Genomic DNA, 14,780 nt, shown 5'->3' on the forward strand with positions numbered 1-14,780 from the left:
ACCAGAATGCTAACTCCCCCGGGATTATGGTCCCCCAACCTTGAGGTCTGCCATCAACACTTTATCACCACCACTGTCTGAGAGGAGAATGACAAGACGGGCATGGACAGGACCTGCTCTATTGGGTATCAATGCACCAGCCAGCCACCTAGCCAGGGACACAGCTGTGAGCCGACAGACACACCCTGCCACCCTTGGGAGGAAGGAATTATGAATAAACGCACACCCAATTCCTTTAGCCAGCCAACCTCGTAAATCATCTTTGCTTCCATCACCTTTGCCAACCATCCACTGGATCAGTAAATTTCCAAGGGATGGATTCGAGATGTTTCTCATCAACTTATTGCCTGACTCACCAGATGGCAAGAGAATCCAAGTATTTGGTCAAACTTTATGGTCTAAAATATGAAAAGGTGTTCTAAGCATGGAGAAGGAAGTCCAAGCCTTAGAAGGTTTCAACTAAGCCTATTTAAGAACCCTGACCACTTTCTTAAAATAACAAGATCATTCAGTGCTTGGGGAGTCCCTTCGGCAAGGCAGCCTATACTGAAGTGTCCACTTCAGTGTGTGTGTGTGTGTGTGCACACGCGCACATGTACACATGTGCATTGTGTGTGTGCAGGTGTGTGTGTTCATCCCAGACCCAGTGAAGGTACTTGGGAATACACACCTCCCACAGCGGTGGGTTTCCGAACTCTGAGCGGGGACACTCAGATGCTCTGAGCCACTGGCTGCAAAGCTGCAGATATTCCTCCTGTAGCTTCAACTAACCAGGACCGTGTGCACAGCTGACACACCCAGGGTTACAAAAGGGTGGAAGAGTATTCACCAACTGCCGCACAAAGCGAAGGGAGCAAATGGAGGGGAAGAGGAAGTTCATGGTGTGTGTTCACCCCAGCAGGTAAATGTTCATGGCAAAGCATCCACAGGGTGGTTCACCTGCTGCTTTCTCCAAGAATCAGCAAGCACACCACACCAGGACATTGCATCAACCCCCTCTGAGCCCCTCTGCATGCCAACAGGACCAAAACTGACACCTGAGCATCCTCCTCAAGGAGCATCTTCACAGGAGGCTGCAGAATGCATCAAAAGGCAAAAGAAACCACCTCAGCCATGGCTTCCACATGCACCTTGAAAATGGGTGCTTGGGACCCAGGGGGACCTGAATACCAGCTCTCTACAAATACCACATTGTGAAGGGCCTGTGGCATCAGGGTGCCGAGAGGACCCCGACTCCACCCGAGTGTGATGAAATAAACTGTTTGTTTCACAAAAGACTGGAAACTCTCTGGTCAGTGAATCCTCTGGACCACAAGGTTTTTGCAACACTCCCCCGCCAGGACCCATCAACCGTGGATGACTTCTAGCACAAGCAAGCTCACAGGTTGGCTTCATTGCAAACTAAAGTATTAATTAGTGTTGTGCATTCATTAGTGAGCTTTGCCCCTCAGGGCAGACCCAGTCAGAGCACCCATTCAGGTACCAGGAGACTTGCAGCTTTCTCTGGTTCAGAACACCCAGTACCTAAACTGATGGCCCCCAAGACACCCGTAGGAGGAGCTAACTCCACTGAGTGGCCTCCTGATCTTAGTACCGTAAATACCAAAAGAAACTGAGAGGATGCTGTTGTGGGCTGAATTGTGCCCCACCTCCCAAACTCACATGCTGAAGCTCGGACCCCCAGGACCTCAGAATGTGAATGTATTTGGAAATAGGATCTTTGAAGAGGTGATTGAAATGAGGCCCTTACAGTGGGCCATAATCCAGTCTTACTGGTGCCCTTAGAAGGAGAGGAATTTTGGACACACAGAGAGCCACCAGGGATGTGCCCACCCGGAGGAGAGACCAGGCGAGGGCACAGTATGAAGGTAGCATCTGCAAACCAAGGAGAGAAAATTGGGGAAGAAGCCAAACCTGCCAATGCCTCGACCTTGGACTTGAAGCTTCCAGAACCGTGAGGAAATACAGTTCTGTTGTTGAAGCCACCCTGCACGCGGTATTTGGTTACGGAAGTCCTAGGAAGTGAGTGCAGATGTGCAGACGGTTAAGCAAAAGGTCTGTTTGCAAAACCTCACCCCTCTCTGAGCTGGTCTCACGGACGGCGGGGCTGCCCAATCCACCCCAACGCCCAGCCTCCTCTGATGGGGCCGTCACGTCCCCACGCTGGAGGAACCCGCCGCTGCTGCTCCGGAGGCTCCCTCCAGCCCAGGATGCACCTGACAGTATCAAGTAGCACTGCCTACCTCAAAGCACGACAGAGTCTGGGAAAGAAGGAAGAGTTAAACCGGAGACAGTGGACCAGTTTTCACTGCAAAGCTGATGGGCTTATCTGACAGTATCAGGCTTACGCTGTAGACTCCAGAGCTGGGTGTCCCCGCAGTTTCTCCTTCCGTGAGACAGCCTTGCCACCCCCACCCCCCACCCATATCTCTCTCTCGCTCCCCTCTGTGAGGCATTCTTTGGAGAAACAGAATCAGAATGCGATAGATGGAGAGCATCTATGAAGGAGAAAAAAACATGCAAACCCCGCTCCGGGTTGAGGGGGGAAATAATCACCTCCTGCAACATCTGTCACTTCTGGACAGTTGTCATACGTGGTCTCTCAGAGCACCTCCAGCCAGCCAGAGACTGACTCCAGCAACAGCGGGCTGCATATTCAGGGTACGTGCACGTCCTGCTCCTTTAAGAGGATGCAGAGGCATCTTTTTACCATCACAGAGAAAACAAAGGAAAACTGAACAGGACTGGGGATGCTACCTTAAGGAGGGCACTGGGCAGAAGGTAGTACCCCTACTGCTGGCTGACCTCCCTGCCCCGGAGCCTGTCTGGGCAGGACTATTAGCCCCGGTCTCTCCAACAGGAGAGTCTCGGACAGAGCCAGACATCACCACCTTTCCTTCCCCTTGCAGTCCTCGGGCAGCCTCTTCAGATGTCAAACCCCAAGGGGGGGGTGGCGGGATCACACATCTCACGGAGAGAAGACTGCCGAGATGTAAAGCAAAGCTGGAAAAGCAAGTGGCAACCACACAGCCAGGATGTCACCACTGGTTTTTCAGGACACACATAACCAAAATTCCATTTCCAGGGGTACATATACACACAGGTGAAAGCTCAGGGCCGTCTGATGACTCAGGCGGTCTGGCAAGCCACTACCGAGATGGTAGGATGCTGTACAGGTACTGGAACGGCTGCAGATAAAAACCATCCCAAATTTTTAAAACAACACACAAAAGAATGCACCGGTGGGTTCCAGCTGCACACATGCACACACGTAAGTAAAGAGAAGGGAAATCTAAACACGTGGGTCAGGATTCATGTTGCGCAAGAGGTGACAGAAAGTAAACTGCAACAATCCAAGCACGGGGAAAGTGTTTCTATTTCAATATTTATTAGACACAACATAATTGGTTTTCTTAAAGAGAGGGGGAAAAAGAAGAAAGAGAAAGGGGAAGAAATCTGCAAGGACTCTCACTAAACAGATGACTGATGGCTGACTGGCTTGGGGAGAGTGCGGAACAGAGGAGAGTCTTCCTCCATTCAGGCCGCTTCAATAAATTCCCATCAACTGGGTTGATAAATAACAGAAATGTATTGCTGGCAATCCTGGAGGCTGGGAAGTCCAAGGTCAAAGTGGCAGCAGATTCGGTGTCTGGGGAGGGCCCGCTGCCTGGTTCACAGATGGTATGTGTGCGTCCTGACACGGCAGAAGGGGGCTCTCTGAGGTCTCCCTGTCCTTCGAATCTGAGGTCCTCTTTATAAGGGCACTGATGCCATTCATGAGGGCACCACTCTCAGGACCTGATCACCTTCAAAAGGCCCCACCTCCAAATACTACCACCTTGGAGATCAGGTTTAACATATGAATTTGGGGAGGACGCCGTCTACAAAAAGAAAGGACTTCCACCTAAAATTTTGTTCAATTTTTATAATGAGATTTTTGTGTTATGTTGATGTAATACCAGTATGACTAAAAAGAAAGATACGAGGCCATGGAGACACACCCCCCACCTCCTTCCCTCCCCTCCCCTCCGCCCACACCATCTTTAACTCCACAGAGGAGCAAACTGCAAAGATCATAAAAATGTCAGTATCTCCAAACAGCCATTCAACATCCATTCTCTCTCTCCCTAGAGCCATCCAGAGGGGAGCGCTGGGCTCAGGCTGGTCCAAGCCGCATTACCCACCATCATCCTCTTCCCAGGCCCCTTCCCAGGGCTGGCAGCCTGCATCTTCCTCACCTACCCCACCTCCTTCCCCCTTTCATTAAGACATCATTCGGCAAAGTCTCTGTCAAGACTTTATCAGTTCATTTCCCATTAACAGTTACTGCATGAGCCTTCTCTACTCAACTCCCAGATAAATAAATGAAAATAAATACCCTTTCAGAGAGCGATTTGATGCATATGAAGTTAATGAAGCCACAATGGGTTCAACCTGAGGGACGGTTATGAGTAAAACCCTTTTCATGAGCAATATGTGACTCCGGTTCCAAAAGGCGGAGGAAAGAAGGGGTTGCAAATAAATCTGAAAGGCTAAATGAACGGAAATGGGGTTAGAGAAGAGAGTCGGCTGTTAACCATTTCCTTCCCACAGTCCCAGAGTCTTGCCACCCTTCAGGTCCTGACTGTATACACATAAGCAGGGTGGGTGTCTTGGATGTTGACAGGCAGTGGGACCCTGTGCTTGAATGGTCACGGGCCAGCTCATATCAGAATCCCTCAAACCACATCTCTGCACTTAGTGGGCTCATTTCTCCAGGTGAATTGAAGTAAGGCAGACTGACTCACTGCCTCTCACCTGTGAAACGCCACTCACGGTCCCAGAGGACAGGAAAGGGGCCACGGGGCTTTCTGCAGGCAGGACCCCCTTTCTCCCGGAGCCTGTCCTGCAGGATGAGCCCCTCCATCAACACTGCAGCCAAAGCCTTTTGCTCTCATGACTTCATTCTGTTTCTGGGCCATCAGCTGAGCGTGGGGCTTTGGCATAAGGCAGAATAACCAGGACAAAAATCTCAGTCTGAATTTACCCACAGAACTCCTGGTTCCTCAACCCCAATCGCCGAGAGCATTCTGAAATCAAATTCCAGCCCCCCACCCCCCACCCCAAGAAGACTTTATCCCCCGAGGCTGCTCAATCAATGCTGACAACCACATGGACTCAAGCTCAAAACCCATTAACTCAGACTTCGAGAAGCATCTTCGATAGATCCAAGCGGCTGCCCTTTCTGGCTTCGGTAAGCAAATGAATCGTGAAACCAAGGGAAACCTCCAGCCCGTCTCAGAGTGACGGCGGACAGACTGCTTCCAAGCACCAGTCTTACGGCAACATTTGTATTCAGTGACTGCAGCAATTACAAATAATGCTTGTCTATTTCCAAGACCTTCCCAGACAAATTCTTCTTCTCACGTCAACAGCAAGAATTAATTTCTTTTAAAGTGTCCCAGAACAGGCGTCTACTGTCGGGCTGAGCTTTCTGCCAATTAGCGAGGTTCTGGGCATTCATGCTTTTTATGCCCTTTTCGGAGACCTTTCATTCTCTCCCTGCATGCTCACCCAGCACTCCCAAACCACTCCTCATTTCCTCTGTAGTCTAGCCAAGACTTTCCCCTGGGATCCTCTCTATATTCAAAGCATATACTAGAACAAACAGGAAGCAAAAGGTTAAAAAAAAAAAAAGGTACTGCTGCACAGAAGAAATTGTCCAATGACTATTTACACTGCCCAGAGAAAGCCTCTGCATCCAGACAGCTGATCAAATACACCTGACCCGACCCGGCCCTCCAGCCCCAGTGCCCGTGAATGGTAACCCATCACGACTGCAGTGAGTCCTCTGCAAGGTACTGTCCCAGAAGCCCAGGTGGGCCCAGGAGGGAGGGGCAGAATGAGACCCAGCAGGGGCTCTGCAGAGCCACTGAGCCAGCCCCCAGTCGGCTGTGCAGGGGTTAAGGCCACTGGCTGCTCAATCTTCCAGCCAGAGCAAGGAGAACACACTCCGACAGCAAGTTTACACACAACCAGGGCGGACTGGAGAGCAGAACACAGCAGCCCACGCTGAGGACCGAGCCGTTGCCAAGCAGATGTATTTGACAGAGAGGAAGCCAAGGGCCCGGGGGCAGAAACTGACACGGCCATTCAAGTTTCTGATGAACAAAAATGATGTATGGTCTTCCCTCTGAGACAATGCCATGGCTCTCTATCCAACCATCACACCCAGCTGTTTGGTCCAGAGGCTCTTCATTCTGGGGTGTCAGTAATCAGTTTCTCATTAGCGCCTGGCCCAAGTTCCCAGGAATTCGTCCTTCCCTTTCTCCGACAGGGAAGAAAAAAGACAGGTGGGCAGGGAAAGGAAGGTGAACCTACCTCCTGGGGCACGTGCCTGGCTGACTCCAGTGGGCTTCATCTGATCCTCACTCATCCGACAGAGAAACTCGGTTCTCCCCTCCCCCCATGCGGGCCCTTCTGTGCCTCCTCCCTTCCTGCGAGGGCAGAGAATTCAAGCAGCAGCTCAGGTCTCTCAGGAGGCTTCTGCCCACCTCCCGGACTTGCTGGGACACAGCGACTGGTAAGGGGGCATACGCCTGCACCGGGTTCTTAGTGACATCGACCCCACCACCAACCTGGTTGTAGCCGATGGCGTCGGGTTATGATCTCATGGCCTGGCCTGGGCTCTCTCTGTCCAGCGATCACAGCCAGACATCAGGCTGTGGTTCAGATTATGCTTCTCAAGCAAATACATGCTCATTCCCCAAGCCCAGCCCGCCAGCACTGTTTACACAAAAACAAACAAACAAACAAAACACTAAAACCTCTGGCTCCCCCCAATTCTGGTGCCTCTTTAGATTATTTCATTTTTACTTTGCAGCCCCTAAAGGGACTTACCCTCAAGTCAAAAGAAGGAAAACTGGGGCTAAGGGACACACACCAGTTCACGGCAGAAATGAGCTCAACCCAGAACCCTCCTGCCCCGTCTCCCCACCTCGCCCTCCTATTAATAAGCCCTTAAGGATGTGATGCTTTGTCGGTGGTATTAGGCTGCAGTTGGGCGTGCCATCATCTCCCTGGTGACAGTATGAGCTCTTTAAGGGTCAGGACCACTCCGATGGTCACTCCCTTCCCCCAGTTTCCAGGTCCACACCCACGTACAGAGTCACACTGCATGGCGTCAGCTCTGCTCTACAACGAAATCTGACATTTAAAATCTGAACTTACCAAAACGTAACGAAGGGGATGACTAGTCACACTCCCAAGAGCTTATCTTCTTATAGGAATTAAGTCACAATTCAACTCCTCCAGGTAAAAGCCCTAAATGGGTTGAAATGTCCATTTCGACATCACTGGCTACAGAGACACGACTGGGGAGGCCAGGTTTGAACAGAAGTGAATCTGCTGCACAGAGCGGGACACATCCTGACACAACAAGCCCCGACCAGAGTGCTACTCACCAGGTGAGGCATCAGGAGGTCTGCCAAGTAGACAAAAGCAGCGCCGAGGGTGAAGCCGACAGCCACGGGGAAGAAGGCCAAAGCGCCGAAGCCGCCAGAGGACGTGGCCATCTCCACCGCTGGGGCCAGGAGGGACCAGTAGGAAGCCGCCAACATGACCTGCAAAACCACGATGAGCAGCAAACCATTAAACCATCCCCGGAAGGCCTTCCGGGGGGGGACTTCCCTTGCTCCCCTATGGCCCAGACTGAACCCTACAACGGTACCCGGCTTAGACCTTTTATCCTCAGTGGTAGGTATGTCCCAAAGCAAAAAAAAAAAAAATCCCACCAGGAGAACATTAGTGCTGTAAGAACTCAACGTGAGATAGGGTGGAGCTGCCCTTGAGAATGGGGAGTCTCGTTCGCTGTCTGTCATCTAGCCTCTAATTTAGTGGTTCTCAACCCGGGGCGATTTTGCCTTCCAGGAGACATCTGGCAATGTCTGGAGACATTTCCGGTTGTCACAAGAAGGGCAGGGGGCGAGGGGGAGGTTGCTCCTACCATCTAACGAGTAGAGGCCAGAGATGCTGGTAAACGCCTCACAACGTACATCACAGCCCCTGACGGCAAAGAACTACCTGTTGCCCCAAATGTCCATAGCACTGATGAGAAATTCTGTGCTAACGGAATACTTTCCAGGACCAGCTGCTCACTACTTCGTGAGCTCCACGGCACTGGACATGAGACGGCTCTAGCTATGACGTATGTCTTCCTTATGTTGAGCTGAAATCTGTCTCCCGTCCATTTTTACCCATTAGCTCCAGGTCCGTTCACTGGAGCACCAAACTGAGTGTCTTTCCTCCGTGAGAGGTTATAGCCTCTGAAACATTTGAGGACAGTCAGTCAGTGTCAGCTCAGTCTCGCCAATTTTCTCGTCTCTAAAAAGGAAGAAGGGAACTAGTGTTTACTGATCACCTTCCATTTCCAGGGACCAAGCTTCACATCTGATACCTCATTTTATCATCCCAGCGACCCTGGGAGGAAGATGTTGTTTTCTGTTGTGATTCGTAGATCAAGAAATTGAATCTCAAAGTAATAAGATCAAGGTGGCAGATCCAGAGGACCGAGAGAACAGGGCCACCATCACCTCAATGTGGGGGAAAAACATGAGGGAAAAGAGAAAAACAAAGCCAGACTCAAATCTCAGTGAGGTCAATTTGATCAAAGGCTTTCCAGTGTTTAGTGAATTAAACACTCATCCCAGCTGTGTACTCTTCAGCGGCAGTGACATCTGGGCTGGAGCACACCCACTACCCACTGTCACCATGTGACAGTCATCACTGACATGTAAAATGTTGAATGAGTTTCTAAAATTATTTAATGATGCCTTGCCTTTAAAAAAAAAAATCTGCATCATCCATCTCCAAAATCTCCTTCAGGGTGACAGAAACAGGTATTATAGTTGCAACAGTAAAGAACAAATCCGTGCAGAGAGTGATTTCTCTTCTGCCAAGCATCAGCCAAGCACAGTCACTTGCTGGGGACTAGATTCTCCCAGCAAAAAATCTTAGTACCGCCAGTAGGAAGCAGCATCTGCCTCAGAGACTCCGGAAAGAATGAAAGTGTCTGGGATTTCAAAATGTAGAGTAGATAAACAAGATTACATCGTATAGCACAGGGAAATATATACAAGATCAATGGTAGCTCACAGAGAAAAAAGAAATGTGACAATAAATATATTTATGTTCACATATAATTGAAAAATTGTGCTCTACACTGAAATTTGACACAGCATTGTAAAATGATTATAACTCAATAAAAAATGTTTTAAAAAAAAGTGTCTCATCAGTTCAGCTCCACAGGACCATCAAAGGAAGCCTCTGGGCAGCCTTCTCTCTGGCACGGCTGACCCACCCCTTTCCCAGACTTTGTCTCACTTGCCTTCTAATTCAACAGCGCTCCACGGCTGCGATGCATGGTAAACTCCCGCCAAGGAGGACCCGCGCAGAGGCACACACGCGTCCAGCAACCTCTCTCCTTGCATGTTTCAGGGGACCCCATAAAATCCCACTGCCAATAACTCTAAAACTACACCATCCAGTCAGGCCACTCATCTCATCCTCCAGTCCCTCCCCACACCCCATCCTTGTCAGTGTCACCTGGGGTACTTCCCCAGCCTCGGCTCCCCATCTCCTTCTCAACGCAAAGTCCACCCTTTTCTGGCAAAGCTCTTTTCCATCCCCAGGCATCACCGGGTGCATCTTTTTTCTGCCCCTACATGTGAGAAATATGCTATTTTTTAAAAATAATCCCTCAACATAGGTAGCTTGCCTGATACTGTCAACACTAGCCAAGCTCCTTTCAAGGTTTGGCATTTTTTAATCTGGATGTAGTGACATATTAACTAGCTGATACAGAAGCAGGAAGTAGTGTATCTGATTAACCTTCAATTACCCCTAAGAAGCAGCGCCTGGAGGGGACAGTCTACCAAAGAGGAGGTGGTGACCACTGGGCGCTAGACTTCAGGGAATGAGCTCCAAAGAAACCAGTCGTCGCTGACCAGTCCCTTTAGGACCCCAGATGATAAATACCAAAAGTCCTCCCGCAGTTGCAACCCTGTTTACAAAGGCAAGCTGGGCCAGCAGCACCAGCCCGAAAGGTGTCAGATGTAGCCACGAGGAGCTGACCAGCGGGGCCTCCCTCGTCCTGCCTTTGTCTATGAAAGGAACGCATAATCCAGGTTTCAGCACACGTGACAGGGGCCTCGTTGTACCCTCAAAGTCCTTTTTTTTTTTTTTGCCTCTTTATTCCCAAAAAGAAAACTGAGGAGCCGCGGGAAAGCTCGCCTTGGAGACCATCCTCCAGCTAGATGTCGCTAAGACCAAAGCAGTCCAATTTCGTGCAAAATAACCAAAGAAGCTCAAGGGAGTGAGCGTGTCAATGACAACAATAATTCCTGCAGAAAGAGCTAAGGAGGAAATCAACACACACAGACTGAATGTCATAATTTCGGTCATCGGCTGGCTTGGTCGGTCTCCCACAGGGCTTGGAAATCTGAATGTCGGACAAAGACAGCCTCAGGCAGGCTGATCTTGGGAAGCTGGATGCACTCTCGCTTCTTCCCCAAGCCCAGGGTCGAATCCTGCCTGGGGTCTCTCCTTCTCACATGCTTCCCGCAGCATCTCAGCCACCGGTACGACGTCCACCTCCATCTCTATGCTCAAGGGCCAATGAGTGAATGAATGGCTTGAGCTAATTATAATATCGACCTTGATCTTGTTCATAAATGCCAAAAGAGGGGAACAGCCCTAGATGTTCATTAACGAATGAACGGAGAGACAAACTATTCCATCCGATGGCAAATTCTTTAGCCATGAAGAAATGAAGGACCGAGACATGGTGCAACACGGATGAACCTTGGAAACCTGATAAGGGAAAGATGCTAGGCACAAAAGGTCACATATTATATGCTTCTCTTTATAGGAAATGTCAGTAGAGATGAATCCAAAGACAGAAGACAGATTAGTGACAGGCAGGGGATGCTGGGAGCAGGGTATGGGGAGCAACTCTTAATGGACACAGAGTCTCCTTCGCAGGTAATGAAAATATTTGGAACTAGACACAGGAGATGGTTGCACAACACTGTGAATGGACTAAATGCCATTGAATTGCATACTGTAAAATGCTTGTTACGTGAATTTTAACTTACTGTTTTTATAAGTTGAGCTTGGCCTAACCAACCATTAGAACCGTGTCTTGTACTTCTGCCCCCCAACCCCCAGCAATGTGCTGAACCCTCCAGCCCCCCGGCCTTGGCACAAGCTCGTCCATCTGTGAACCTACCAAGCCATCAAGACCCATGTCTCATGCCCTTTCTTCCAAGTATCCCAAACTCTTAGCCTGAGGTCATGTATATCAATGGACCAGGAAAGGCAGGATTTAGAATCCAGTTTGAGTTTGACTCCTGGTTCTGCCAAGTACTAGTGAGGTAGCCAGAGGCAAACAAATCTAAACTCTCTGCAGCTCAGCTTTGAAAAAACTAAAAGTGGGGGCATGGATACTAGGTAACAAGGTTGTTTTACGAATTATACGGGACAATGCCTATACCCTACCAGCCCAACTGCTGGCAGGAAATAACGTGTCGAATCCTGCTGTGTTGGATTCTTCCTTCCCTCTGCAGGCTCTCACCCTCCTCCTCCTCTCACCCCCTACCCTACTCCTCTAGGAGGTCCCTTTCCCATCACACAGGATTCCTTATTTGTGTCCACATCCCCCTGGGACCAGGCTCAGGGCTGTGCTAAGAGCATCTCTGTAAACTGGCACCATCCATCTGAGCAGTCCTGGGCAGAGCAGCTGCTCGGTGTTTGTGGCCCGAATGAGTTCTCTGTTATCCTTGCTAATGAAAGGGAGCTATGGGGGTGGAGAAATCAGCAGAAGGCATGATCAGAAGTGATTCAACACTCATTTTTCAGTCTGTTACCTACATTATAAAGTGATTTTTTTTTAAACTTCCTAATCAAGTACCCTATAGGCTACTACTCAAATGCCTTCATTCTATTGACAAACACTGGATGAGTAATTGTTTAAAACAAGGGAGTTTTCCTCTGGTGTGCAAAAAAGTTGACAGAATTTTTCAGAGCTTCATGGATCATCCACTGAAGATTCTACTGAAAGAATCACCCTCTTTCAGAGTTGGGATGTCAGGAGGCTGCCTGGTCCCAAGGCTTCACTGAACAGATGGTAAAACTGAGACCCAAAGGGATTCAGTGGCTTTCCCAGAGCCCCAGAGCAAGCTAACGCCAACCAAAGCTGACAGTACCACCCCCAGATCAAATTAGGGCCCCCCAGCAGCCCTACACAGACCCAGAGTCTTCTAAGAAATTCTAAGAGCTGCAGAGTAAAGGTTTCAGTTGCTGCCTCCCTTACCAAGGAGTCAAAGCATCCCCAGAGCACAGCCTGAGATGAAGCAGCTTTGGCAGTAACCAAATGGAATCCACCCTGTGGGCGTTCTCCACTATTGCAATATGAGCTAGTCCACTATTGCGATATGAGCTAGTCCGATAGAAGCCAGCGCTAAGGAAATGTTTGGCGACTGATAAACAGGTGGTAACAATGTTGTCACACAACTTCCTCTGCGAGACACAGCACACCTTACAAACCTAAACCCACGACTGCACCTTGGATGGAGGGAAACAAGCAATTATGTAACTCAGACTATAATTCCCTCTCTAGCAGCATGATTAAAGCTGAGGTTTCAAAACAAAGCCAAGGTGTATAATTTCGGTTCAGGGCTCTGACTCAAAGGCACACCTTCCTCTCTGGTTGTCTACACCTTAAAATGCAACATGTATCCTGGACTGGATCCTGGGAACAGAAGAAGGGCGTCAGTGGGAAGACTGGTGCAATCCAACATCTGAAGATTGGGGAATAGTAATGCACCAAAGCTAATTTCCTAGCTTTGACAAACGTACCCTAGTCCAGTAAGATGCTCCCGTTAGGGGAAGCTGGATGAAGGGTATAGGGAAATTCCCTGTACTATTTTTGCATCTTTTCTGAAAATCTAAAATACTTCCAAAAACAAAGAGTTTATAAAAAATTAATATTTGTTACTGAGGCCTAAGAGAAGATTGAGGGGGATGGGGATCTTCCCAGCGGAGAAGCATAAGCTGTGCAGACAAAGACTTGAAGCCAAGAAAGTGCACAGTTCACTTCATGAGGTCAGCAAAGCGACTGACCTGGGGCCACACTCTTCATGGGGATCAGAGGGGGCTGCGTGCTTCCCATGCTTCACCTCCTTGAAACCTACAGCCTCCTCTCTGCGCTTTGCAGAAGTTAGGTCACCCACGGTCACCCAGCTGGAAGTGACAGAACTGGGATTTGAAACCCAGGCCACGCCCTTAATCCCAAAGCTAAATTCTGTGGCTTAGATGTTTCAAATTCTTTAAAAACAATAATACTCACAAGATCTCCTACTGAGTACATCTAATCAGAGGACAACTTCCCTCTAAGCGTAATTTTCAATGTTGCCTGTATTTACAGCAGCAATAGCTACTGTGCTAAAGTATACATCCTAGTCCATTATTGAATGTCACAAAGTGTAAGTTGCAGAACTTCCAGTTCAATGTGGCCGATCCAACACAAGCTTCTGGCTCCCAAATTCCCACTAGGGTGAGAGTAAAGGGTTGAGAAGGACCTCAACCACAAAGACAAAAGGACAGAGCGAGGAGACAGCAGCCAAGGAGCTTTGGAAGCTAAAAGAGAGAAGCAGGTGATGACTGACAGACACCCCAAGAAGGCTGACACTGGAGCCCCGTGGAAGCAAAGGGGTTCACTTCCATAGAACCCCAGAAAAGCTCAGGGATCAAGGGCTCTGGAGCCACTGGAAAAGGGACTGCACACGGGCCAATCAAGAGGACTGGTGGAGTTTCTCTGTGAGCTACCATAAGATCTTATGTATATTTCCCTGTGCTTTACAGTATAATCTTGTAAAAAAAAATGTGACAATGAATATATATATGTTCACGTATAACTGAAAAATTGTGCTCTACACTGGAATTTGACACAACATTGTAAAATGATTATAAATCAATAAAAAATGTTAAAAAAAAAAAAGAGGACTGGTGGAGAATGGCCATCATTAAAAGGCCCACAAACGATAAACACTGGAAAGGGAGTGGAGAAAAGGGAGCCTCCTACACTGCTGGTGGGAATGCAGTTTGGTGCAGCCATTATGGAAAACAGTATGGAGATTTCTTAAAAAACTAAAAATAGATTTACCATATGATCTAGCAATCCACTCCTGGCATATATTCAAAGAAAACTCCAATTCAAAAAGATACATGCACCCCAATGTTCACAGCAGCACTATGTACGATAGCCAAGACATGGAAGCAAACTAAATGTCCACTGACAGATGACTGGATAAAGAAGTTGTCATACACACACACACACACACACACAATGAAATACTACTCAGCCATAAAAAGAATAAAATAACACCATTTGCAGCAACATGGATGGACCTAGAGATTATCATACTAAGTGAAGTAAGTCAGACAGAGAGACAAATATCATATGGCATCACTTATCTGTGGAATCTAAAAAATGATACAAATGAACTTATTTACAAAAAAAAAGACTTACAGACATAGAAAACAAACTTATGGTTAACAAAGGGGAAAGGCTGGGGAGAGAGGGAGGGATAAATTAGGAGTTTGGGATTAGCAGATACAAACTACTATACATAAAAGAGATAAACAACAAGGACCTGCTGTATAGCACAGGGAACTATATTCAATAGCTTGTAATAATCTATAATGAAAAAGAATATGTATATGTATAACTGAATCACTACGCT

The 14,780-nt window shown here is 48.4% G+C and overlaps 1 protein-coding gene across 22 annotated transcripts in view; it reads right to left on the reverse strand.

Annotated features, from left to right (window-relative positions):
• The window catches only part of SLC39A11 (solute carrier family 39 member 11), a 348,535-nt gene that overhangs the window by 245,719 nt on the left and 88,036 nt on the right, over positions 1-14,780 (reverse strand). For 21 of the 22 annotated variants that reach the window (XM_072939515.1, XM_072939516.1, XM_031685688.2 and 18 more), the window contains one exon: positions 7,443-7,601. The exons of the other annotated variant lie outside the window; for it this stretch is intronic. In XM_072939515.1, the coding sequence (XP_072795616.1) occupies positions 7,443-7,598 (156 nt within the window). In that variant the 5' untranslated portion in view covers positions 7,599-7,601. The remainder of the gene's footprint in view (positions 1-7,442; positions 7,602-14,780) is intronic. 22 annotated transcript variants of the gene reach the window in all.

The sequence above is a fragment of the Vicugna pacos genome, chromosome 16 (genome assembly GCF_048564905.1).
Source record: "Vicugna pacos chromosome 16, VicPac4, whole genome shotgun sequence".
Taxonomy (NCBI): domain Eukaryota; kingdom Metazoa; phylum Chordata; class Mammalia; order Artiodactyla; family Camelidae; genus Vicugna; species Vicugna pacos.